Genomic DNA, 22,840 nt, shown 5'->3' on the forward strand with positions numbered 1-22,840 from the left:
GAAGAAGGAAGTGAGGCAGAGGAGTGGCTGTGGATCTTCCATGGCCTGGGTAATGCACAGCAAGAAGAGAGAGATGGAGATAAAGTTAAAATGGGTGTCCTGAGTGATGGTTTGCAAACCCCAGTTGCAGCAAGCCTGTATGGGTCCAATGGAGTGGTTGCTGTAGTTCAGAGGACTCCACTGATGCTGGTGATACCAGACTGGGCCTGAGCACAAGGTAACGAGGGAAGTTTTCTGTCCCTGTAATTATGTTTAGACTCGAGTGTTTCCCTGCATTTGATTCCTCACACATTATTGCTTTCTTGATCACATTCCTGAGTCTGCTGCTTGGGCTGGCTACTTTTATTTCTGTACAAAATAAAGCTCCATTCACCACTGCTCTAAAAAGCTCTGCTTTTCCAACAGGAATGTTGATGTTTAAATAAGGGGAAGGGGAAAAGCTGGACATCTGTGGCTTTGCAGAGGCGGTGGGGGAACCAATCCAGGAAAGGGGTCCCCTTCAGTCCTGCAAATTCATCCCTGCCATGCTGCATCAAGCCCTGGTGAGTCAAGGAGCCTGGAGAATTTTTACTACTCACTTAACAGAAACCAGATGCCATGAGTAGCACATGCCCTGTTAGCAGCCCTCACCCCAGATGGTACGGACTGGGACAGCTTGCTTTCAGGCTGTCCCATAGAATCGGCTCAGGGTGATACAGGCTGTTACTGAGGATGAAAAGGCAGCAAGGGCTGGTTCCTGCAAGGCTCGGTGAGCCTGTGGGCTCCTTGCCAAGGTCCTGTGGTGGGGATTGACTCTGCACTGGAGATTGCTCATGGCTTGCCTTCACAGCTTTCATAGGGACTGGGCTGTAAAAATTCTCCCAAAGCTCTGGGAGGGGGAGACAGATGGTAACGACAACACAAGAGTGTGCACCCAGGTGCAGATTTTCATGGTGAGAGGTTGGGTCTTGCTTCGTGATACCAGTTCAGTTGGACAATTGCTGGAGTCAGGAGGCGCCTTGTCCTCATCCTGCAGTGCAGATGTGGGGGATCAAACCCTCCTGCGCCATGATTTTGCTACAAAAACACTTGCCGGCTCTCAATCAGCAGGGAGCACTCATCATTTTCCCATCCTGCAGGACCTTGGGAATGAAAGAAAGCTGAAAGCAGGCTACCATGATCACACAAATGGGTTAAGTGACTGCTCAGTCTATGCATTTGGCTTCTAGATCTCCAGATGAAGCTGGAGAGGGATAGATATGGTCCCATGTTTTAGGTGGTAAGTGATGAAAACAGCAAGGGTTTGAGCAGGACATCCTTGCCACATTTAATTCTCATTCTGAAACTCCTGAATCTTTTGCTCACCTATGAGAGCAATAAAGAAAAGGAAGAAAATCACCCTCTCTGCCTCATGCTGAAAGGGAGGGAAAAAAAAAAAGTTGGGTTTGAAGAGAGGGTGGAAGGGGTGTGGTTACCCAGGAGGTGTGTCAGGCATCGCCAAACTTATTTATAAGCAAAGGCAGCCGTACTGGGGAAGAAACGTTGCTGAGGCTTTGTCAGCTGCTGCTTTCTCTCTGACACCACTCGAAAGGCACTTCTGCTGTGATGGGGAGGCAAAAGGACGTTCTTGCTACTATTGAGGAACACCTGAGGATCAGAAACAAATTAGTGCGGCAAGCACTGGCTGAGTGCCTGGGGACGCTGATCCTGGTGGTGAGTCTGTGCTGTGGTGCAGGGATGCTCTCTGACCCCTGGGTGTGGGGGGAGATTGTCCTGAGGAAGGGTTGTGCTGCTGCCAGAGTTTGCAGCATGGGTATGAGCCCAGCTCTGGTGCAATCTGCTGCAACGGGACTAGAGAAGAAGTCCCTACCCACAAGAAAAAAAATAATGCAAGTTGCTTTAGGGTGAGCTTTGGGGTTGCTGGCAAAGGGTGGGCTCTGCAGAGCTTGTTGGGTGTTTGGGGGCTTTTGTGTATCTTTGAAGCGTGGGGAGTAAAATGTCTCTGTGTAAGCAGCAAGTGTTTTGCTAGAGATTATGCAAAACTTCCTTTTCTCTCTGCCCTGGAATATTTTCTTGGCACTGAAATACTTGAAGTATTATCACCCTGGGAAGTGAAAGCGTTGTCCTTACTCTCTTTGTTTTCCTTGTGCATCCTATGGAGAAGAAGTTGCCAGAATTTAAAGTGTTGCAGTGTTTTTTTGCTGTTGTCTGCAGGTTCCCCAGGGTCTTATCAGTGGGGCTGCACGACAGCGCAGCAGTCCATGCCAGCAGCTGACTGGGCGCTTGCACTTGCCATGCATCTGGCAGCACCGAGCTGCCAGTTGATGTGTTTTTAAGTGGTGAATGGCAACAAAACTCTTCTTCCTGTTTTAGTGCCCAAAGGGATGGGATATAAGGGATAAAGCAGGGTAGATATGCGTATAAGTAACTTAGTTCACGGGTATTTTGAACAGCCCCAGCTTGCTTTGAAGTCGAAGGCAGATGTGAACAGATGGAGAGTTTGTGAGGAGTGGAGAACAAATACTACTGTAGCAAAACTGGGACAGGGGCACTTGGCTTTTGGCATCTGCATCTGAAAATGTGGGAATGCCCAATGCGCCTCAGGTTTGGTGTGTTGATACAGCAGCAGAAATGAGTTGGTGTTTTCTTAGTGAATATCTGCAGGTGGAAGTTCCTCTGAAGCTGTGTAAATCCAGAGCAGTCATATAGGTTTCAGTGGAGTGACTGTGGGTTTACACCTCTTTGTAACTGTCTGGGGAGAAATCTAATGCTAGGAGGAGCTGAAAGTGGAGGAAGACTTAATGAAGTTGCATGTGCCCCTGGAGAACAACACAAAAGGACTGACACAAAATTTTATGCGTTCATAAATAAGCCTTTTTTTTTTTTATGAGGAAGAAAGGGCTACTGGGTCTTATATGGGAGGATAGGGGTCTCTGCTAAGATGCTGTAGAATGCTACTACTCTTAAAAGAAAGCAGATTCACACAGTGCAATGGGTTTATTATCAGAGAGACCCAGCTTTGGTGATTTGTCAAGTCATGCTGATTCTTCAGGGAAGGGTTATTTGGAATTAAGGTGGGTAGAAGCTGATAGAAATTGATTAACAGGTAGAAAGATGCTGTCTGTGAATCACTGATATTGCTGCAGCTAGTTTCAGGACTGAAGCAAGGTAAGACTTGCAAGGTAGAATAATGTCTCCTGCTAGCCAAGCTGATATTGCTGAGAAACAAGGCAAGCCTTTAGCCATGTGGATCTGAGCTTTCAGAAGGGCTCATGATCCAAAAATGTGATTTTTTTTTTTCTTCTGACTGTATTAGTTGGCACAATAATAACTGCTTTTCCCTACAGTCTTGCCAGTCTGGGACAGAGAGGAGTTGGGATGTGCTCAGCCCCTGAGGAAGGGCTTGGTCCAAAATCATAAGCAGCCTCCAAAATGAGGCTGGTAATGGTCACTCATCATCCAGGCTGGATGCTGCGTTGGCAAAAGTGGACAATACATGCCTTGTCCTTGGAAGCACCACACCTGCTGTGTTTTAAAGTGTGTGTAAGTCTGCAAGCAGAACCCTCGCCTTATTCGGGAATTCCTGAGCTTCTATCTGGGGGCAAAGAATATGCTGGTTTTTGTGACACACTCAACCCCATCTTGTAGGTTTTGTAAAGGTCACCTAGGATCTCCTGCAGCAACTCTGCAGTGGAGGGAGGGCTGCGGGTGTGCTGTGTCCATGTGGGGGAAGATGGGGTGGGCTGATTGGAGAAACAGGAAAGTCCCAAACATGATGAATAGTCCAGGAGTTTCAGCAAGCAAAAACAGGGTGCACAGAGAGGGAAACGGGTTCCAGAGCACCAAACTTGCAATATTGGTCTGCTAGGAGTCAATCCCTTTCCATCTTGGAACTGTCCCAGTCTATTCTTCTTAGTGAAATGACACTCAAAGTTTTTATTTATTTTTATTTAAAACAATTATTTTGTTTCTCCGTACCACCCAGATTCCTTTGCATCTTTTTATTATATCACCTGCTTGAAACAGGTAGGGTCTTGAAGATGACTTTCTTCCCCTTTCAGATAGCCTGGGTAGTAGTTTGAATTGGATGGTCCCAGGAGAGAGACTGTTATTCTGTACCTTGCAAAAATGCTGGCTGTCCACTCTGCCAGCATGCTGAGCTGGGTGTGCATGCCTTTAGCTGTGTTTAAGCCCAGTAAATATCTGTTATGGGCCTCAGACAATAAAATACCTGAGGAAAGACCTGGGATCCATGAAATTGTGTTCATGGGAGGCTGAGTTGACTGAACAGAACAGCATTAAGGATGGCTTTAATGTTTGCTGTTGTCACACTGAAATCAACTTCCTGAGCCCCAAGGGAGGGAGAATGTTTAAAGTCTGCAGTTTACTTTAAATTTCAATGCGTAATGTATAATTTGGCCTACCATAGATATTGGCACAACATCAGTTTCTCCCCTCCTTGGTTTCACTTGCATAACGACTGCAACTCTCTCGAAGTCTTCTAGAGCAAAGCTATTTCGGACCCCTGCAAAGTCTCTTTGTCTTCAAGAATTAGTGCTTGATTTTATTTTTCTTATTTTTTTAAGGAGGTTGTAAAGGCAATAAATGTTAAAACAAAATAGTGCTTTTTTTTTTTTTTTAAGATAAGGTGAGAAAAATAATCTAACTAAGGAGCCAAGCCCCAGATAGCACAAAGGTGAGGTGCTCTCTACTTGCAAGCAGCTTTTGCTGTGTACAGCACCTTGCATAAAGTGGTTTTAGTTTGTGGGTAGTGTTTTTACTGTTACAAAGATAGTAATGTTGATTCTACCTTTTCTTTGATAATTAAGATGAATTTTTCCCCCCTACAAAACGCACTTTCCAAGCGGCACTTTAGGTTTGAACTTTATACCTATGTCAGAAGCACCACTTGCTGGCAATAGTTAAGCAATGCAAATGCTGAAGGCATTTTCCAAGTCACTTGCTGTTTATATTATTACTGTAGCAACTCACTAAAGCCAGATTTCCAGTGGCAGGCCTCCGTGCCTCCCTTAAAGGCTCGATCTGTTTGCCTTGCTCTACTGGCTGTAAATATCAGAGGTGGCTCTGTTTGGTTTTACATTTGCAGAAGTAACTTGCTGTTTATAATTGATTTCCAAGTTGGACAAACTGTGATTCACTGCTGTTGGTGCACAAAGAAAGAACAAAACTATCTCTAATTGCTTTTCAGCCAGGGCTGCCTTGACTTTGTGGCCAGGTGGGAGCTTTTCAGTGTGTGAGTATGTTACAGACCACAGAAACCAAAATAACAAAGTGGTTAGGATGATCAAGGCAAAGGGAGCCTCATTTAACTGCTGGCAGCACAGAGCTTAATGTCTCCGCTCATCCTGCAGCCGTCCAGGGTGGCATGGCAGGTCCCACAGTTTGACTTGTGCTGTTTTTCTTGAACCCAGCTTGTCACATTTGGAGAATGTGTTTTTATGCTTTTTTTTTAATTTTTAAAATTTCTTTTCTTTGTTAATGCTTTGCTAGGCTTTAGAAGGGGCTGTAAGCATGTGGAATGATGCTGATCCTTCCCTGCAAAGGGTCTGTGTTGCTGGGTGTGAAGGCTTGGGAAATGGTAGTGCTGCTGCTCCCCCTCACCCCTTCTACCAGGAGAGGTTGAAGCTCTTCATTAACTGCTCAAAACTGTCCCTCCTTGCTGTCACTGTGCAGGAGCAAGGAGGTTTCTCCTTCCTACAGACAGGGCAGTTCAGGCACTAAGACTTGCCCTCAGTGGGAAGGCGGCTTTTCCCCAGCAGTGCCCAGCCCTGTGACCAAAACTCCATCAGAAGTACGGATCTTTCCGAGAGTTAAAGCGTCCTGATCTGAGGGATACCAGCAATATCAGAATAAGTGTTTTTGCTTGTGTGTGTGTGTGGAGGAGAACAAGCTAAAATAGTGAATTTACCTTTAAATGCCCAACTCTGCTGATCATTGCTCAAGTTTCTCATGCTGAGCACTGCTCATGTCTCCAGCTCGGTGCAGCATTGTTGTAGCATGTGATGCATGTTGTGGCACAACTTTCCTTAGACTTTCTTATCTCTCTAGTCCTGCAGCTCTGCCTGGCTCTGGGATAGCGTGCAGTGCACAGAAAAAGCCGTAACATGACAGACCATCTGCTGCTGCCCTTCCCTGTCAGACTGCTTCTGTCCAGGCTGGCTCCAACCATGCTGGACAAAAAGCCAGAGTGTGGGGTCTAATGTTTCTCCTTGCTTTGTAAATTATAAATGATGACCAGTCTGGCTGCTCAAGAGATGCTTTGAGGAAAGGTAAAAACGACAGTGCTCCCAGCATTGTCTTTGTGGCTGGTGAAGGTTGTTCTGGCTGTACAGGCCATGGAATTGTGGAAGATATTTGCATGCTGCTTGAGCAGAAACAGCAATGTGGATGGATCTGTCTTGAGATCTACCCAGCTTCCTCCTGTTCCTTGGGGAAGGCAGCAGGAGGCCACGGGGGAGACTTAGTGCCTTTATCCCCTTCTTGCTTTGAGCTGCAGAGAAGCTGTTGGGAGGCTGTTTTGAACTGGCTGCAAAGTGATAGTCCTCCATCCTCTCCCACCCTCTCTCCCCCCTTGAAGGGACTGTAGGACAGTTCTAAGTTAACTCCGATATGAAGAGAAGTGTTGTTTTGTGAGCCTAATGCATAAAATCTTCCGTCAGTATCTCTCTATGGTTTGACTGCCTTTCTGGCACCTTCCCCACTAACCAGAGGCCAGCAAGAGCTGAACAGCCCTTCCCATCCACAGAGGTGATTACAGTAGACTTACAGCAGGCTCCTTCCCTAACCACTGGTTTGTTTGCTGGCTGAAGATGGAAGTTGTAATTCAGGTAATAACACTCCTTCTAGGCTATGCCAGCAAAACTTTTCCGTCTTGATTTAGAGATCAGTCTGTTGAAGTCCAAGAGGAAAAAAAATGCATCCAGGACTTTTGTGTTGCACCTGAAGGCGTGAAAAGGCATCAGCAAAGAACAGGAGACTAGAAAGGAAAGAAACCTGGCTGTGGTGCAGGGGAGTGCTGAGCACTACCTTCCCCCTGAGCTCCTGTACAGAGCTGCTTTTCACAAGGTCTGCCTATAAACTCAGATGGCCTTGCTTCTCCTTCAGCTTTCTGAACTTATTTTTGTCCTCCAGGATCCATTCCTACAAGCCTTGACTGGCTCTGTGGCTTTCTTGTGTCCAGCCCATGAGACAGGGTGTTTATACCTTGGGTGACAAAGCCAAAGGGCCATTCTCCAAACATGCCCTGGACACAGGGATTTTAAGCTTTTCGAGTATGATGTTTCGCCCAGTGACCTGCTACCTTTTCCTTGTTTTGCTGTTGCTGTGTTTGGCTGTCTGCTCCCTTGTACAGGGTGGTACTCCTCCCTGCTGGAGTCTGTCAGCCCCTCCATCCCTAAATCAGTTCAGCTCACAGATCCTGCAGAACATGGAGTTTGCTTTTTTTTTTTTTGCAGTGGAAGGAGTTGGATCCACTTATGAGGAGTGAGAAGCCTCCCTCTTGGCAGGGAAAGCCATTAGTTGTGCTAGAGCCAATAAAATGAAACTAAGGAGCAGGCTTCCATTAACATGGTTAATGGGTGCATTGGCCTGAATTCCTAGGAAAGTAGCTTTAAAACATCGCATAACGCTTTCTTGCAATCATTTTATTAGCACTTTGAAACTGCTTTTGAAGTTGGCTAGTGGGTCATGGGAGTACAACAGTTTTTGCATCCACTGCCATGTGAGGTGCTAACCTGGGTTTCTGTTGGCTTGGATGTTCTTCAAGTAGTGCTTTTTTAAAAAAAATGAACAAAGCAGAGAAAAAAGGATGTTAGAGGCAGGTTATTAAAATCCAGAGAAAGAGGGGTCGTCTCCCCCTTGAGTGTGTACCACTGCTGCTGACCATAGTGGCACAATATTTCCTAAGGACTTTTTACATCCATTGTATGGACTTAAACACTGAGATAAATGCTGAATTGCTTTTATTTGACCTTCTTTGCCTTTCAACTCAAGCTATCTGCACCTGAACACTTCTCTGTGAACATTGCAAGGAAAAGGAAGACTTAAAAAAAAGATGCTGAGGATCTCCTGTCTCATACAGCCTGGGAAAATAGCAAATAGCAGAAGTGGAAATGGCGTGATTGAAAATTGTAACATACACTACCACTACAAAACTGTGTAATATCAGAATAGTTGCCATTAAAACATGGCTCAGTATGTTTTGAACTGGTTCCTTAAAGTCAAATACCATGGATGAATGTCATGCATGAGAATGTATGTTCATGCTTGGTGGGCCCCACTGATGCAGGGTGGAATTGTGCACATGCATATCAAAGTTCAAACCTGTCCCTAAATGTCACCTTACTCTTTTTACCTGCTGAGGGTCAAATTTTCTACTGTTACGCTGAATTAAGCCAAATAGTGCTCAGAGCTCATCTGATAAATAATTGTAACGCTCCTGTGGAGTGGCTCCAGGGTGTTTTTGCACGGCCCATAGACTCCTGAGGAAAAGCTGGAAAGCTATTGCCAGGTGTAGGACAGGGGAGAGGAGGATGGGGGATAACCTCTTGAGAAGTGCCCGACCTGGCATGCCTTCAGGCTAAGTGAAGACCCTTGTGGGTGAACAGGGAGGTGGAGGGGGGAAAACTACTCTGTGGTTTCCAGAGGTATGTGGCTAACAAGCTAACCACCATCCACTTGCAGAACTGCCAGTTCTTTCAGAGTGAACAACACAAATACCTTCATCGCCGGGAGGAACCTGGGATCAACCCTGCCAAATTCAGATGCCCTTTGCAGCTTTTTGTGGGCTCATCCCCTCCCTGGTCAGCCTGATGTGCTGCGTGGCTTATAGAAGCAAACACCATGGCCAAGTACTCTCTCCAAACCTCTGTCTAAAATGTGCTGGGGCCCTTTTGGGGTAAGGGAAGGAGCTGGTGTCACCCTGGTTGTTAGCCAGTATTTATTTGCTCCGTTGGAGCTATGCTTCCCTCAGTGGTTTAGGCAGAGATGGGAATAATGGTTCTGTTCGCTGCACAAAAAACAAGACTCATCTTTTCTGCCTCTGCCTGGGTGTCTTTGCCATGGTTTCCCAGCTGGGCAGCTCAGGGTTAGGGCTTTGAAGGGACTGTTCTGACTGCACCCAGCAGAGAGCGGTGCTGGCTGTCCCCCTCGTTAACTAACGAGCTCTACAGGTTCCTTTGTTCTTTCTGCACAAGGCCCTGTGTTGGGGACCTGGCTTCTTGTCAAGGGGCACCTGCGTACAGTCTGTCCACCTTGTGAGTCAGCCTGCAGCCTACCTGGCTGCTCATATCCCAGCAGGCTGAGTGTGGTGTTTGCTTTCTTAAGTAATTCAAGCTGCCAAGGGGATGGGAGGGGGTGAGTTAGGTGTGTTTTGGCTTTGCCCCGATCCAGATTGTGTGTTGCTCAATGTCATGTCCAGTATTGGCAGGAGAGCTGGACACAGCTACCCCTGCTGTCTTAATGCCTATTTGGTGGCTTATACCCTAGGAACAGATACTGCCTCTGTGGCAATTGAGTAATTATGGGATGATGGAATTCATGGAAGCAAAAAATCTTGGTGGGTATGTGGATATGGCAATGTGGTCAGAAGAAATAAGGCAAGCCTTGCTTCCTAGATTTGAGGATCACAGGAACAAGTCATGATGCTTGTCCTAGTTTAAGGACGCTCTCGGTACCTGCTGATGTGATAATCCCTGGTATACACCAAGAATCTCCTCAGGTGTAGTCAGTGGAAGATACAAGCATACAGATGATCAAGATTAGGACTCCTTAAATTACATGGTGGGTAGTGGAAAGACTTGGAAAGGCAGAAAGTCTCCAGTTGGATGACTAATGAACTGAACTGCCAGGGGAAACTGGTCTGGGTTGTTAAAAGTGAGCTTAGGAAGGTTTTTGGATGTGGTTGGGAAGAGAAGGATCATCCGTTTGCAAAAAAATGTCTTTGAGCAAAAAGCACATGCCTCCCTTAGCTACCAGGAAACACCCTTTATCACCCAACAGAAACATCTGTTGTCCCCCAGAGTGCTTGGCACACCCCTGATCTTGGACAGAAGGCCAAGCCCCTGGCCGTGCTGGTGGCAGGCTTTTTGGTATACAAACTGTTCTTGATGGTGTCTGTGTCAAGCTGGTGCTGCAGAGCTGCAAATCTGTGTTTCCCTGATCTTTTCTTACATGGTTTTGCCATAGGAAGGATATGGGTTGTTTGGGATAGTGTGGGTTGTGCTCAGAGTGCCCACAGCAGAGAGTATACCTTGCAGATAGGACACCTTCAGGTACCTCAGCTCAAGGAGGCAGCCCCAATCCCTCACTGTCAGCCACTGCCACCTTAAAGGTGACTCCATGAATGTCAGGCTGAATAGGAGCTTCTTTAGTCATGTCTGTTTTTCCAGGCATTAGTAAAATTTCCCCTGCCAATCTATGTGCTGCTGTGTCAAACAATTATTAGCCTTTTTTAACAAGGTACTCGGGTCCCTCATCTGAATCATTGCACTGTGAATACCTCTGTCCAGGATGCCATCTGGCTGATTCTTCTCACCTACCACCTTGAAATTAGATGGTTGGACAAAGATCTCCGGCCTCCTGTGGTGCAGTGTTGCTTTTGATTTTGGCCCTGTTTTTGTTTGCCCCTGCCAGGAGACACAGGCTTGTCCTGTGTCCTTTCTCCTCCCCTGTTGTCCCTAGAGATAACACCTAGATACTTTGACCAAAGGCTGAAGCTTTGAAGGCTTTAAGTCATGGGTACATGCAGGTGTAAGTGGAGCAGTTCCAGGCATTCAGGCATTAAATCCCTTCTTCTTCTCCTCCTAGCTGTTCGGCTGTGGCTCCGTTGCACAGATTGTGCTCAGCAAAGGGAGTCATGGAAGTTTCCTGACTGTCAACCTGGCCTTTGGCTTTGCTGTAACTCTTGGCATTTTGATCTCAGGACAGGTATCAGGTACGTTGTGGCTCTGTGTGGGCTGGATTTCATTTGTGGGTGTTGTGTAGGCCTAGGTGGCTGCACTTTTCCTATGTGGCAATGGTATGGAAACCTCTCTGGGACCCAAATTCTGCCTGTAGAAGTATGCTAACCACCACCCTCTCTGCAGGTGGACATCTGAACCCAGCTGTCACTTTTGCCATGTGCTTCTTGGCCCGGGAGCCCTGGATCAAGCTACCAGTTTATGCCCTAGCACAAACCCTGGGGGCTTTCCTCGGAGCTGGCATAGTCTTTGGGTTGTACTACGGTAAGTGCAGAAACCCTGTGCGTTTGTGTGCAGAAACCTTGTGTGACTCGCTGTAAGGAGGCTGGTGTGCAGATCGGAGAGAAGCATTTTCTTGCAGAGCAGAGATCCAAGAAACTTCCTTACTGTGTTTCTGGGTGGGCTTTCCTGTTCTTATGATGATCAGCTTAAATATCCTGCAATCAATCTGAAGGTCAACCAGCGGTGTCAGTGTGCATCTTTTTGTCTTTGAGTAGTGATCATTGGACGGCCCCTCTTGTATCTACTGTCTGGACTAAAACAGACCTTCCAGAAAAGCCAGTGAAACACTACTAGTGATGGAGATTTTATATTTGTGCACTGTTCCAGAGCCATTTTATCCTTCTTGGTTTAAAAATCCCACAGACTTCACCATGGATGACCTTTTGATTTAGAGGCATTTGAGTACCTTTATGAGAGATTTGGAGTCACCTTAGTGTTTACTTTTAGGCTCTAACTCTTTTCTGGTGTCTGGCAAACAAGAAATATATAGCAACAAGGACTAAGGCCATCTGCATCTGACCCTGACTGGTAAAACACTGTGGTGTATCACACCCTAAGTTTTGCAAATGAGTGTTTGTTCTACAGCAAATGGTTTTGCAACACATAGCAATGGGGTGCTCAGGAAATTCTATCTCAATATTCATGGCTCTCTGATGCCTACATTTTAGTTATTTTCCGAGCAAGGTCCTCTCTCTCATGCGTGTTGGAAAATGACTGACATCTCTATCTTGCTTTTTTCTTCCCTCACCACCCACGTCTAGATGCCATCTGGGCTTTTGCTGGTAACCAGCTCCATGTAACAGGACAGAATGGCACTGCTGGTATCTTTGCCACCTACCCCTCTCAGCATCTGAACATTGTGAATGGATTCTTTGACCAGGTAAGAGGGTGCTGGTAGGATAAAGATGCATTTGAAGAGGAATCTTTTGGGGTGGCTTGGGGCCTCTTCTTTAGTTAGAGAACGAATTGCAATTTAAAGAGAAGATATCCAGAAAAGTTTTTAGAGCTGACGCAGGTATCTCACTAGCCCATAGGAAGAGCAGAGCCAGAAAGGACCCTTACAGCAAGAAGGCTCATGTTAAGGGGTTTAACCAGTGGTACAACACTGGCCAGGACACCAGTGAAAAGGACACCACTTGTTTTCAGCCCCTGAAGAGCTATAGCAGGAGGTGGGATGGGTCTTCCTCACTCCCACTGTACTACTGTGGCTGTTGCATAGCCCAGGGGTCAACTGGAAGTGGGGTGGTGTTTGCTGGTGGAGGTGACAGTCTCCTCCTTAAAGTTACCATCAAAGGCACAGTGGCCACCCAGCTGTGGCAGGTTGGAAGCAGGTTCAGGAAGATGTCTTCAGCTTTTCTGGTGGCTCAAACAGTTATTCAAAGCTCTTCTGTGGATAGGGAAAAATGTGTGGGATTGATCAAGCCTGTGGTCTGCCAGGAAAAACATATTCTGCTCTCCCACTACTGTGAGTGCTCAGTCTACTGTAGTCTGGTGATGCCATGGGATCACCTATTCTCTAAACTGGAAGAGCTGCTTTAAGTCCTAAATGCATGGGACTTCAGAGGAGTTACATACTTTGGTTAAAAGATTAATCTGGATTAAATTCTTCTTTTTCTTCTCCCTCCCTCCCCAGTTCATTGGCACCGCCTCCCTGATTGTTTGCGTCTTGGCTATTGTCGATCCCTACAACAACCCTGTCCCCACGGGGCTGGAAGCTTTCACAGTTGGCTTCGTTGTCCTTGTTATTGGAACCTCCATGGGCTTCAACTCAGGCTATGCTGTCAACCCTGCCAGGGACTTTGGACCTCGTCTCTTCACAGCCATCGCTGGCTGGGGCTCTGATGTGTTCTCGTAAGTGCTTGCCAATGAAAACCTTGTGCATCAAGAGAAAAAACCCACCTATTGGGACTCTTAATATCTCTGGTGTTACAAAGAGTCTTAGCACCCATGAAATATCTTTGGGTTGTGTAAATGTTGGTGGTGGAGGTCTTTTTAAAAGACACTGTTGCTCTGCTCTGACTTCTTAAGAAACTGTAGAAGCTGGGCAGCTTCCAGCAGTGAGAGCAAACAATCTAACTTCGTTATCAAGGAGGAAATGTAGGAGCATCCAGGAGAAGTGCAGGTGCACCTTGAACATGAGCCTATCATTTCTTTGGTGGTAGAAACTGGAATGGGTTTGTTATACTCAATTTTGTTGTGCCTGGATACAATTAAGAGAGCCATGAGCAATACAAGCTATATGTTGTCAAGGGCTGCTTTCCTGCAAGCAGTGGGAGGGAAGCAAAGGTGCACAGTTCACGCACTGCAACAGCTTCTCTCCTTCCTAGGCGGAGAGACAGTCTTGGAAGTCCTGAAAGTAGCTGTTCTGAATTGCTTGTCACCTGAACTTGGAGTAGGTGGGCAATATCTGCCTTGGAAATTGCTGTGGACATGTAGATACTGTAGTCTTTTTGCAAGTCACTGGTGATGTTTGGAGATGACCCAGTCTTGCATTGTTCCAGATCCAACACAAATATCCTAATGCTTAGGCTGCAGTTCTTACCTTGTGCACTTTCTTTTTGTTATCCAGGACCGGTAATCACTGGTGGTGGGTTCCAGTGGTTGCTCCTTTCCTTGGGGCCATTGCGGGAGTGATAGTCTATCAGCTGATGATTGGATGTCACGATGAGCCTTCTCCACCTGCCTCTGAGCATGAAACAGTCAAGCTGTCTAATGTGAAGCACAAGGAAAGGGCCTGAGGAAGCTGCCACCAAGATCTGGCAGACATTAACTACTCAGGACTGCAGTTGGCAAAGAGGAAGGAGGAGTTAAAAAGCTTCAAGAACAACAGGAAGAGTTTTCTTCCTGTCTTGAGATATTGTAGCCCTCTTTTTTTTCTTTTTTCTTTTTTTTTTTTGTTTTTTTGTTGTTGTGTATATCCCTGATGCATTTGCTTTAGGCATTTTCCTGTGAGCCTTTCCCCAAATGCAGTATCAAGTAATCTTTCCCTAGTAGAAGGGGGCTGAGGACCGTAGGAATCAGGAGAGACATGGGCATTGCTGTCCAAAACCTCCAACATGGGCCGGGTGAGGAATCAGGAGAGATTTTGGGCTGTGTTGCTGACCTTGCCTGTGAGTTTGGCAAACTGCTTCCCTCCAGACCTATGTCCCCATCTTTAAAGTGGGGATCATTCAAAACTTAGCATTGTATAGTGGGGATCATGCAAAACTTACACGGTATAGTGGGGATCATGCAAAACTTACATTATAAAGTGGGGATCATGCAAAACTTACATTGTTTTGCTAGCATGGAATGGAAATTCCTATGTAGTGGAAAAAAATTGCCTGTGATTCTACTGTAGATCAAATTCATGCTTGATGTTGCTCTCAAGTTATTAACGTAGCACAAGGAATAAACTTCTCTAAAGGATTTTTATTGGCCAAGCTTCTTGTATCTCCCATGAATTCCTAGAACATCATATCAATCAGCTGATCAATAACATCAGAGTGAGGATGCACTAAGACGAAGTGTTTACAAAGCACTGCACCCTGGTGTTCTAATCACAAATTTAATATTGTCAACTCCTAGAAGATAACACATAGGAAATCCTTGTTCTAGCCAGGGGCTAACCTAGAAAGAAAGCTTGGCTCCCTGTAGCAGCCTTTCTAATTAATCAGCTTTATATATAAACAGTGAGCAGCTAATAGGCAAGTTCCACTGGAAACATGGTGTTGCTAAACTTGTGTGTGTTCATGTAAATTTCACAATAGTGCTTTTTTAAAAAAGGTAGATTTATATATAAATATACTCCTTAAAGCTGTTACTAAATACCAGGGTTGGGATGTGTTAATTTAAAGATGTATGGGAACTGCCTATTCTCTGACAGCTTTGAGATACTGCTGAATTTTCCTGGGGTGGCCTTAATTTATGGCATTGTTGTTGGAGCATCTCCTTTTCTACCCTGCAGAATTACTGGGGTATCCATGGTACTCACAGCTGAGGGACTGAGGTCGGGCACCTCCTGTACTAGCAGTGCTGGCATCTCAGGGCATGTCTGGCTTTCCCAATGCCATATTATTACAGAGTATTTGAAACAAGCAGTATTGGTTGTGAAAGAATTTGTAAGTCCCATGCAAAGCCTGTTTCTTTAATGTCTCAATTCCTTCAAATATGTAACTTTGTACACATTTCCAGTACTAAAATGATGTATTCTTTTTAAAAAATAAAACTTCAATACCCACACTGTAACATGTAGTCTTGGTTGTATCTTCAAGCAGCTGCCAGTAAACTTTGCCATGGAAAGGAAGTCTTCTATAGCAATAGCTTCCTCAAGTTCTTTTCCTCTTCAGCCTGTAGGAGCAAAAGGGAATTAACCCCTTCAGGCATTACACCTACATGCTCCGTTTGTGTTTTTTCCTTTCCCTTCTGGGCTGGGCTTTCGAGGCAGGTGCAGGGAGATGGGGTACCCATACTCAGTACAAAGGCCAAGGTGCGGGCTTGGGTGGGGGTGTCCTGCTCTCAGGTGTCTTATTCTTAAGGCAAAAGAACCAAGGCGTCGGTGTTTGTCTCTCATGCTTTCTATCTTTTAATTATCTTAGTATTCTTTCATTTAACATAGTTCTTCTGAGCATGAAATCCTACTCTACTTTCAGTGTATCAGGTGCCCAGCATCACCTAGCAAATTACAGTTGTCACTTTTTTTTGATTAGCTATGCCATGCAAGGAGAAGTATTACAGACTCGAATCTGGTGCTCACAAATTATACAAACAGCTTCCTTCCAGCCTGTCTCCTCTGTAAATACAATTATTGTTGCTCTTTGGCTGATTTGTGTACTGCTGTATTTTTCCTGTATTAATTATACTGCCTTAAAATAACTCCTAACTTCCCATATGGTGCCAAACTGAACAATTCAGTGAAGTCTGGATGAATGTGGTTTCCTGCAATTCACCAACTAGAAATCAAATGGCTTTTGGCAAGAAAGTCGCCGAGTTTGTTTGGTACATCCTATCTGCAGTCAGCGTGCTGCTTTGTTTTATTTCTATCCTGAAAAAGTTTATCCTTCAAAATCTGTGCAGAAGTCTAGTATATTACTGTGATCAATTAACATAGCTGCAGGGGTCAATTCCCATTTCCCTTCAGGACTGTTAGTATGTTGTCCACTCTTCTACTGCATTGCATCATCAACTGACTTCATCAATGCATTAAATTCTTACTACAGACCTTATGACTTTTGATTCAAGATGTAGAGTTTGTGTTTTAGGGTTTTTTTTCTGTTGTTGGGGTTTTTTTTGCATTTTTTGGGATACATTATCCTACCACATTCCTCCTGTTCCCACTTGGCATGTAGTAATTGCCTTTTTCTATGCCCTTGCCTTACTTGTGCCTCAGTGGTGTATGTTATTATCTTTATCAAAACTGCAACAAAATACCATACCAGTTTTGGGTTAAATTTTTTGTCTTAACCATATCTCCACTATGTAAAGCTTTGGCTTTTCTGGGATCTGTTGGAGAAGCACCAAGCACTGCTGAGTGGAGAGGCCTTACCATGTGGAAACGGGCAGGCTCAGCCTGCTGTCAGCAGATGGGGAGCTATGGAGAAGTTATCCTCACCTTCCAGAAGGGTCTGGCCCATATGAGAAATGGTTAGGGCAGCTCTTGGCTGACCATAGAAGAAGGGCAGTTGGTGCACAGGACAGTTTGATATGCCAGATTTCAAGAACTCTAGCAGTGTTATTAAACTGAGGGGAGGGAAAGATGGAGTTAACTGCAGATGGCATTTTCCCTGGCAGCAGGCAACCTTGAATAGCTGCAAGCTGTGGTTCTGTTTGTTTTCATTTCAGCTGCCTTGAGAGAGCTTCTGGGCTTTATTCACTTGGCAGGGCCATGCAAACTAAAATATTTTTTCTCTTTTTTGTCTCTATGCCTAAATTTCAAAGGCTATGTATCATCTTGTAGTTAATGCCTTGCTGTTGGAGTCACCGCAGAGGTAAGACTCATCTGGCCAAATATAGTCATCCGGGTTTTAGGTCAGATGAACACCAGCTGTCAAGCTATTGAAATACACTTACTTTGTAGGAAGAAATAAATCTACAATTTAAGCTATTCATCCTTGACAGGGAGAGCAATTTATTGCTGGAACAAAACGTTAAAAGATGTTGTGGATTCTCTATTGTGTGAGGTTTTCAAATTAAGACTGATTGTCTTGCGAAAAGGTCTTCCAGTTAAACCAGAAACCATGCTCTTAAGAGCAAGTCCAGCTGGAGGAAATTCCCAGACCTTTATATTGCAGAAGGTCACATTAACAGGAATTGTCTCTTCTGACTTTAAAACATGAAATTTATAAAGCAGGCTGAGAGCAGCCAAGTATTCAGTTCCTCTTGGTTCTCAGCTGGTCTAAGCTCTTTGCTGCAGGTGCTGTAATGCAGTGGCACATGAGCTGTGTGCCAGGCAAACCTACTTTTGGTTACCCACTCTCCCGCTGCCTTGAGATGCATGCCTCAGGAGGCTCTTCCCAGGTCTGTTTGCTTTGTCCACCCATGAAGTGGCAGCAGCAGCGCTAATCTCTTCCAAACCCTGCTATGTTTCACCTTGTGAGAGCAAGATGGCATTATCAAAGGGTTGATGCTACCGGGCATTGGTCCAGATGGGAGAATATTACAGACTCCCTTTGTGCAGATCTTCTATCCCAAAGTGAGTTTCAGCTCTCCATCTGACAGCAGTGGGTGCTGGTCATGCAGGAGGTGGTTGGCACTTGGCTGACCACACCTCCAGTCAGGTCTGCTGGGGCTGCACCAGAACAGGTTAGCACATGTGCCCAAAGGAGATCAGCACTGACATATGAGCTGCTTACTCTCTTCCTTTCTCCCCATCCTCTTCATGTTGGTTCATGACACCCCTTCCATCAAAAAGAGCCACATGGCAGCTGTCTGGGGGAAGGGGATGGGACCAGGGCCATTATGTGAGAGAAACGCTGAAGCTATTGCAAGGGCTCTATCCCACGACCAGCCAAAGAAGATGAGAGGGACAGGTTTGCCTGCCTTCATGGAAAGAAGGTGCGGGATGGGCTCTGTTGAGGAACAACACTGGCAAGAACTGGGCCATGAAAGCTGTTGTATTCCTTGCTGCCTCCTCTTAAGTCCTTGGCAGTTCTGCATGTTCAGGTTGTGCTTGTACTCCTAGCTCTCCTGTGCAGCCAAAGATTTTGTTCTCATCCTGTATCTCAAGGCAGAAAGAAGTCCTAGCTCACCATCCAATTCCAGCATGCCCACAGTCCTGGTGTGCCCAGGGGCCCCAAGTCTGTGGGCATTCAATGCTTTAGGAGCCTCTGTAGCCTGGTAGGAGCCTTGGACACATGTGTCTTATTAAGCCACTTCATTTATTATTTACTCTGTAATGAATAATAAAAATCCTTCCTGGCACCAGAAGCTACTTGTTGAGCGGGAAGTTCCTCTTCAGTCTTCTCCATTTAAGCTCCAGTTCAGAAGCAATGGCCCTCGTGAGGTTTCCCTGATGCCGAGTGTGTATGTGAGGAACAACAGGCAAATGTCTCTGCAATCCAGCTGTAGTCATGTGTTTTGTCACTGCTGCAGAAGATTAATTTGGCTGGAGAAGTGAGCACAACCATCTCACTCCAGGGGGCTGCGGAATGATTATACAGCCAAATGAGCTTATGAGATTGAAAATATTGTCATATCTAGCCATATGATAATAACAAAAAGACCACAGTGGAAAAGGAGAGTTCAATACAGTAAAGATGTAAAAGCCACAGAGAGAAAGACTCCATCATTTTAAGGGGCAACATTTTTATTCACAAAGCAGCTGAAATATTTTGCCAGCAAAGTTTTAGTGTGGCTTGTATTTATCATTATCAAATTAGAGTGCAGAGGTAGATTCAAACATTATTCAAGAAAGATATCAATATATTCTTTTATTTACAAAACTGGGGTGACCACCAGTGGAAGGTTTTCCCCCAACTCTCTAACAGCAGTCTGAAGAAAGAATGAAATTTGGATTTTCCTTGTTATACTCTGTAAAAAGCTTAGGGCTAAAAGGTTGGTTTGGATCTCTTATTCCTAAAATTTCTAAAAAAATTAAAAAATCAGCATCCTATCTCCATAAACTCACCTGAACATCAAATTGTCTTGTTTGCTGAAAGCAGCATGTCTCTGCTAGAATCAAAGCCCTTCCCCTGCAAGATAAACAGCACAGATTGTATGAATGGCTCGAAGTCTGCATTCACATTTGGGTAGGTCTGTGCAGATACGCTACCAACACACATCCAAGCCAACAGCTGCTGCACCACTGAATGAAACCCTTGATCCCATATTTACCATAGTTTCAGGCAGCCCTACTGTACCTGTATCCCTTGGGTTTAGTGTTTGTTGGTGTTTTTTTGTTGTTGTTTGTGTGTTCTTTTTTACAAATGGTAGGTATGCAGAGGTGTCTGGTATTTTGGAAGTAAAACCAGCTGCACAGAGCCAGCATTGAAGACACATGAGAAACTTTACGACAAGGAATTGTGCAGGTTATGAAGTCCAATATAAACAACATACTTACTAAAAAGTTACACTAACATGAATGGGAAGACAGAGCCAATTTTTGATCCTTTCCCTTACCAGGAAAGTTACCCAGTGGTACATCAGCAATACCTGCGGGAAGTAAGTGGAAAATGTCAGACAGGTTTCTGTATCTGTGGAGCCCATGGGAATGTGGTCTTATCCCTTTAGATGTGCTTGCAAATCCCACTGAGTGGTATCTGGTATTCACACAAAGTATCTTGGTAAACCTGGGTGCAAGTGATGTGGGAGTCTAAACTGTTGTGGGATTTCCTCTAATCCCCCCATCACACATTGGTCACACCAGGAATTTCAGGTGTTATCTTAAAACAGTTCCTCTTGCAGGGGATCCTGTCTTGGAGACCAGCCTGCCCCTCATCCCCATTCCTATGTGGGAGGAGGTGGCTACCCTTCAGCTGCTGCGAGCTCAGCTTTTGCCCCTGGGGCCTGAGCTGCCTTGTGCTTGTTGGCTGCAGCTCCAGCTTGCTGACCTCCCCGTCACTGACTGTGGGTTTGGAGGATGCAGCCAGGACATAAAATATCACCCTCCGTTCCTGCAGCCTGCTGCAGTCACAGTGGACCACTGCTCCCAGGTCCCAGTGCTGTGCTGGAAAAGCCAAGGAGATAGGACAAGTGTGGTGTGATCTCTCCTTTTGTTGTACTTTCTCCATGTCTGGTTCCACATGACAGGGCTTTTCTTAGCTGGAGGTCGAATCAAAGATGTGGAGATTAGTAACCATCCTTGAATACATTTGCCCTGAGGTCTTTTTTTGATCTATTCATACTTTTTGCCTTGGGGACATCCTGTGGCAATAAGCATTACTACTTCATAGGGGTCTACTGCCTGAATTGCTCCTTTTGGTGAGAGGGGCCAGCCTTCTCTCTGCCCTACCAGTGCTCTCCTCCATGCTTGCCCTGGGGACCCAATCCCTTGTCAAGCTGCGACACAGCTGAACACCCTAGGAGGGTGTCAGAAAAGGGCAATGGAGACTTCATCCTGTATAACAACAAGTTCTACTCTGTTATCTACTCTTTTACAGGCTGAGTGGCATTTATAGTTGAAAGAAAATCTTCCCTGAGAGCCTGTTGGGGGACCAACTGGTTGAGCTGTTGCCCCACCAGCTGCACTGCATCTCCCTTTTGCCCAGAGAGATGATAAGGACGGCAGAGGACATAAAAAAAGTCTTGCAGCCTTCACATTGAATTGCTCCAGAAAACAATTTTTATTTAAATCTGAGTTGGCTGTTTTTTGATGTCTAGCTGTCAGCTGATCTGAGGACAAATGGCTGTTAGCAAATCATTTCCCCAGCAGAACCTGTCCAGCTGGGGCTAAGAATCTGACAAAGGAGGTGAATGAAACAGAAATTAATAAATGGAGGAGGACAACAAGGAGAAAAATCTCTCAGGCTAAAGATTGCCAACTGGAGTACACCTGTGAAAGTGTAACAAGAAATGTGCTGCCTGAGATGGGAGTTTTATTGGTTGCAGGATCACAACTTGCCTTAGCTCCTTGCAGGGAATTTGCACAGTTTCCACCTACCCCATCTTCTACTACCCTCTGCCTCCCCAGAGTATCAGCTTCCTCTCTATTAATCTCTGCTCCTGGCCTGTAACCGGCTGAAACATACTCCTTGTGATCTGGGAAACCTATAAAACGTCCCTCGCTCCCTGGCACTTTGATTGTCTCACATGAAAGTGTCTTTGGCTTACTTTGCCTTTTTTTTGCATAAAATCTTTGAATTAAAGCACTGAGACACAGCTCATCTGCATCTAACTCCATGAGTCCAGCCGAGGTTGTATCGCTCACAGGACTTGCGTGGCTAAGTGACACCAGACTTCGTAGCTGGTGGCACACGAGGGAACAGGCTCCTTTTGAATGCAGTTAACCATCTTGACCTAAGGGTAGAGGAGGAGAGTTCTTGCCTTGAGTCTAAGGTGGGGCCTTCCTCCTGCCTCCAGGACAGATAAGGACACCTTACCTGCCCCTCTGCTTGCCCAGCAGTCAGTGCTGTGGGTGCCCACAAGCAGTTACTTGTGTATTGTGGGGTGACTTGGTGGCCCTCTTGTGTTACTCTGGTGGCAGCTGAAAAATTGCAATTCCAACGTTAAGGCACAAGACCCAAGTATAAGTCTTGAGACACAAGAACTGCCAGTGTACTCCCACCTAATCACCTCCAGCAGGGAAAATGTGTTTCTGAGTCCTGTGACCCTCATTGCATGTAGTGCGGCTGTAATGTGCAAGAATGGGGTGGGGTAGAGAGATAGCTGGGGGACTGGTTGTGTCTTGTCATCCTAAAACACTTTTGCTCCAGGAAAAGTACTGCGTGTAGAGTAGCTGTATGTGGACAGGATTTTCCTTCTTCTGCTTTGGGACATTCAGTATTTACTCACTTCTCAGTGCCCGGAACACCACTAACTCCTTAAATTCATCCCTCCATCCCTGGTGGAAATGCAAGGTAACATGGTCTCCTCTATCTCTGAGCAACAGGGACACAAAGTGATGTGTTGCCAAACTTCTCACCATGTTTGCTGCCTCCCAGTCCAGATGCTCCAAGCGCTGAGCAGACATCAGGCACTGGAGCCCAGCCAGGTGCCTACCCAAACGAACAGCTGAGCTTGAAAAACACACCACAGTGATAAATGTTCCTGATACTGGGATGATGTTTGTCCCTCTGGGCATGAGACAAAGATGATGGTGTCTTCAGCCTCCAGACATGAAAGGTGAAAGACTTGAGACCTCTGTGCTGCCTCCAGGGACTAGAAGGTGGAGGGACAAGTGCATGAGAGTGTTGGAAGACCCAGCACAGGGGACAGGTGCAGAAGCTGGTCATATCTCAGCCCTGTAGCTCACAAGATAAGTGTAGTGCAAGAGGGTAAATAACATCTGAGGGAAGCTTGAGAGCTCATCACTCTGCTCAGACTGGCAAGCAACAGCCTGAACTTTCCCTGAGTCCATCTGCAAAGTATAAATTAATTGCTTCATTGACTGTGCTGACTGTGGGCTCAATTCAGTGCTGAAGTGTAAGGGTCTGGAGCCATTTGAGATGCCGTGGGGAGTCCTGCCT

The 22,840-nt window shown here is 45.7% G+C and overlaps 1 protein-coding gene and 1 long non-coding RNA gene across 2 annotated transcripts; both read left to right on the forward strand.

Annotated features, from left to right (window-relative positions):
- The first annotated feature begins 1,471 nt into the window (after positions 1-1,471).
- AQP3 (aquaporin 3 (Gill blood group)) lies at positions 1,472-15,467 on the forward strand. Its single transcript, XM_056325215.1, has 6 exons — positions 1,472-1,692; positions 10,807-10,933; positions 11,085-11,222; positions 12,002-12,120; positions 12,874-13,091; positions 13,810-15,467. The coding sequence occupies exons 1-6, from the start codon at positions 1,585-1,587 to the stop codon at positions 13,976-13,978; spliced, it is 879 nt and encodes a 292-aa protein (XP_056181190.1). The 5' UTR covers positions 1,472-1,584; the 3' UTR covers positions 13,979-15,467.
- Positions 1,704-8,184, forward strand: LOC130142815 (uncharacterized). The gene is made up of 2 exons (XR_008819531.1): positions 1,704-3,147; positions 3,327-8,184. It is a non-coding gene; the product is annotated as an uncharacterized LOC130142815 (long non-coding RNA).
- Positions 15,468-22,840: the final 7,373 nt, after the last annotated feature.

This window comes from Falco biarmicus, chromosome Z (genome assembly GCF_023638135.1).
Source record: "Falco biarmicus isolate bFalBia1 chromosome Z, bFalBia1.pri, whole genome shotgun sequence".
Classification (NCBI taxonomy): Eukaryota; Metazoa; Chordata; class Aves; order Falconiformes; family Falconidae; genus Falco; species Falco biarmicus.